At 53.1% G+C, this 2,727-nt stretch overlaps 1 protein-coding gene across 2 annotated transcripts; it reads left to right on the top strand.

Moving 5' to 3' along the window:
• Positions 1–603: 603 nt before the first annotated feature.
• LOC100304329 (shikimate O-hydroxycinnamoyltransferase) lies at positions 604–2,526 on the top strand. 2 transcript variants are annotated; one of them, NM_001318501.1, is made up of 3 exons: positions 677–785; positions 945–1,435; positions 1,564–2,524. In NM_001318501.1, exons 2-3 carry the CDS (start codon positions 998–1,000, stop codon positions 2,428–2,430), a joined length of 1,305 nt encoding a protein of 434 aa, NP_001305430.1. In that variant the 5' UTR covers positions 677–785; positions 945–997; the 3' UTR covers positions 2,431–2,524. The 2 variants fall into 2 exon arrangements, with proteins under 2 accessions (XP_020405403.1, NP_001305430.1); XM_020549814.1 differs by having other exon boundaries at positions 604–1,435; positions 1,564–2,526.
• Positions 2,527–2,727: the final 201 nt, after the last annotated feature.

Below are 2,727 nucleotides of genomic sequence, written 5' to 3'. Positions count from 1 at the left end.
TAATATTATAGACTTGGACTTTGATGTAAGGATATTGAACTTTTATGGAGTTGGGCTATACTCGTTTTTCTGTCTAGTGTTTCTCAATTTTAACTAGAAAAGTTTTTAATGAGACAGCCATTGCACTAAAGCTCTTAATAAATTTGTCTTCTTAGCAATTTGAACTTGTAATTCTGAGTTGTTTGAGTCTTAAATGAATCTATAATTCTGAGTTCTGACCAGTTTCAACTTATTCTGAACTGTTTGATGTGTGAGGCACTTATAGTGCCCCCATGACGGCACACTAACACTATCGTGCCAGCATGACTGGTGGCACGACACGTCTGGCCACTTGTATCATGTCTGGGTCGGTGTACCAGCACAGCGGCACTATCAAGCAGGCACGGATTAGCTGTCGTATTTAATCGTGTCGTGCCTGATCCATGTCGCGTTTGATCGTACTAGTGCTAGTGTCGTGTCGTGCTAGTCATATCACGTGGCTAAAATTGAATGTCGTAACCACCATCATTAGCTGTGCACCGCCACCCCATTGAGGCAATGGTGCTGATTACTCGGCCCAAAGGCTGCCACGGTAGTGCCAGTCGCAGCTGCATGCCCCACCCATCCAAGTAAGAATAAGTTACTTGTCGGCGCTTCAACGTTTGAAACCCAGGGTATTTGTTCCCTCAAGGCCTCAACGCGAGCCACCCCCTCCGTCCTCAATCCATTTCCATTCTTCCCTTTCCTGTCTCCTGTTGCCACCGCATAGGTGAGGTAAGGATTCTGGCAGACCAACGCATGCTGAGGTGAGGCCTTTTAATTTTCCATCTCCAAATTATCTGTGTTGTTACGACGCAATCCGTCCATGCCCCCAATACTATTATTTTCGTGAAAAGACATGACATGCCTAGATATCTGTTCGGGTGTGATATATAAATCCAGTCTAAACTCTTTGTCCCTTTCAGTTGCAGGTGCAGTAGAAAGTTTGAACTCTGTGCGTGATCGAGTAGAAATTAGAATGGCGAATGTCATGGATTCTGAGGTAGTGCAGGTGGTAGAGTCGTCGTTTGTAGTGCCGAGCGAGCCGACACCGTCGGAGGGGCTCTGGCTCTCTCCGCTGGACCTCATTCTGGCCAACAGAGGCCACACCCCAACAGTCTACCTGTACAGCTCCAGCAGCAATGCTGTTGCCGCCGCCGATGGTTTCTTCGACGTGGCCAGGCTCAAGGAGGCTATGGCCAAGACCTTGGTGGCCTTCTACCCCCTCGCTGGCCGCCTCGGCGTCAACAACGATGGAAGGGCAGAGATCACCTGCACCGGCGAGGGCGCGCTCTTTGTGGTCGCTCATGCCGACCTCACTGTCGGTGACATCGAGGACGACTTCAGGCCGTCGCCGGAGCTGAGGAGGCTCTTTGTTCCACGGATTGAGCCAGCATCCGTCGTGTTGGCCATACAGGTCTCCTCTTTTTGCTTCTTCCATTCCATGCTTTACGCGTGTACTGGTACTCTGGTAGATCTACACTGCTTGGATATTGATAATGCAGCGTGCATGCGCTCGTGTGCCGTGCCGTCTGCTTGATGCAGGTGACTTTCCTCAAGTCGGGAGGTGTGGTGCTTGGGACGGCTCTCCACCACGCCGCCATCGACGCCTCAAGCGCGTTCCACTTCTTCCAGACGTGGTCAGCCTTGTGCAAGCACGGCGACCGCGCGACAGTGGAGCTCCCGTGCCACGACCGCACGCTCCTCCGTGCACGGTCCCCGCCTACCGTCCACCCGGACGCCCTGTCGAGGTTCCACCCAAAGCTCACTTTCTCCGACCCGTCAGGACCTCTCGCCTTTCAAGTCTTCGCCATTTCCAAGGACCAGGTCACCTCCCTGAAGCGCCTCTGTGGCGGCACGAGCACCTTCTGCGCCATCGGCGCCCTCGTGTGGCAGTGCGCGCTCGTTGCGCGCCGGCTTCCGCCCGACTCCGAAGCACGCCTCACCTTCCCGGCCAACGTCCGGCGCAGGGTGAGGCCGTCTCTCCCGATCCGCTACTTCGGCAACGCGTTGGTCAGGCTGGGCGCCACTGCTGCGGTTCGGGATATTGCTTCGGAGGTTCTGGCGTCCGTGGCCGGCCGCATCAAAGATGCCGTCGATCGGGTGGACGACGAGCTCGTGCGGTCTGCGGTCGACTACTATGAGATGACCGAGATGGACAGCCGGCCAGTGAAGGGCACCTTGGCAGAGACGGACCTGCAGATTATTAGCTGGCTGGGCATGCCAATGTACGACGCGGATTTCGGATGGGGGAAGCCAGCGGTGATGTCGCGGGCGGAGTCCGTCCGTGGAGGCTTTGTGTACCTAATGAGCGACGGGCCAACAGACGGCGGCGGCGGTGTCCGCGTGCTCATGTGCATGGAAGCTGCAAATATGAAGGAGCTGGAGCGGCTGCTTTACGCAAAACTCTAGACCCTAGAGCCTAGACCTGCTAGGTGCTTGATGTGTGGAACACAAAAGACAATAATAAAGAGCCAAAGAGGATACGACTGGCTGTTATTTTTTTAATTTGTCTAAAAAACTTTGTGTTTATGAAATTCCACCACCAACTGATCTACATCATACATGTATGACGGAGAAGATCCATCAATATGGCTAGGGATGAAAACGGTCGGAAACGGTCGGTAAACACTAAAACCATTACCGTTTTCATATTTTTTATCGAAAACAAAATCGAAAACAGTAACTCCGGAAACGGAAACGATATCG

Source organism: Zea mays, chromosome 3 (assembly GCF_902167145.1).
Source record: "Zea mays cultivar B73 chromosome 3, Zm-B73-REFERENCE-NAM-5.0, whole genome shotgun sequence".
NCBI lineage: Eukaryota > Viridiplantae > Streptophyta > Magnoliopsida > Poales > Poaceae > Zea > Zea mays.
This window is presented reverse-complemented; position numbering and strand designations above follow the sequence as displayed.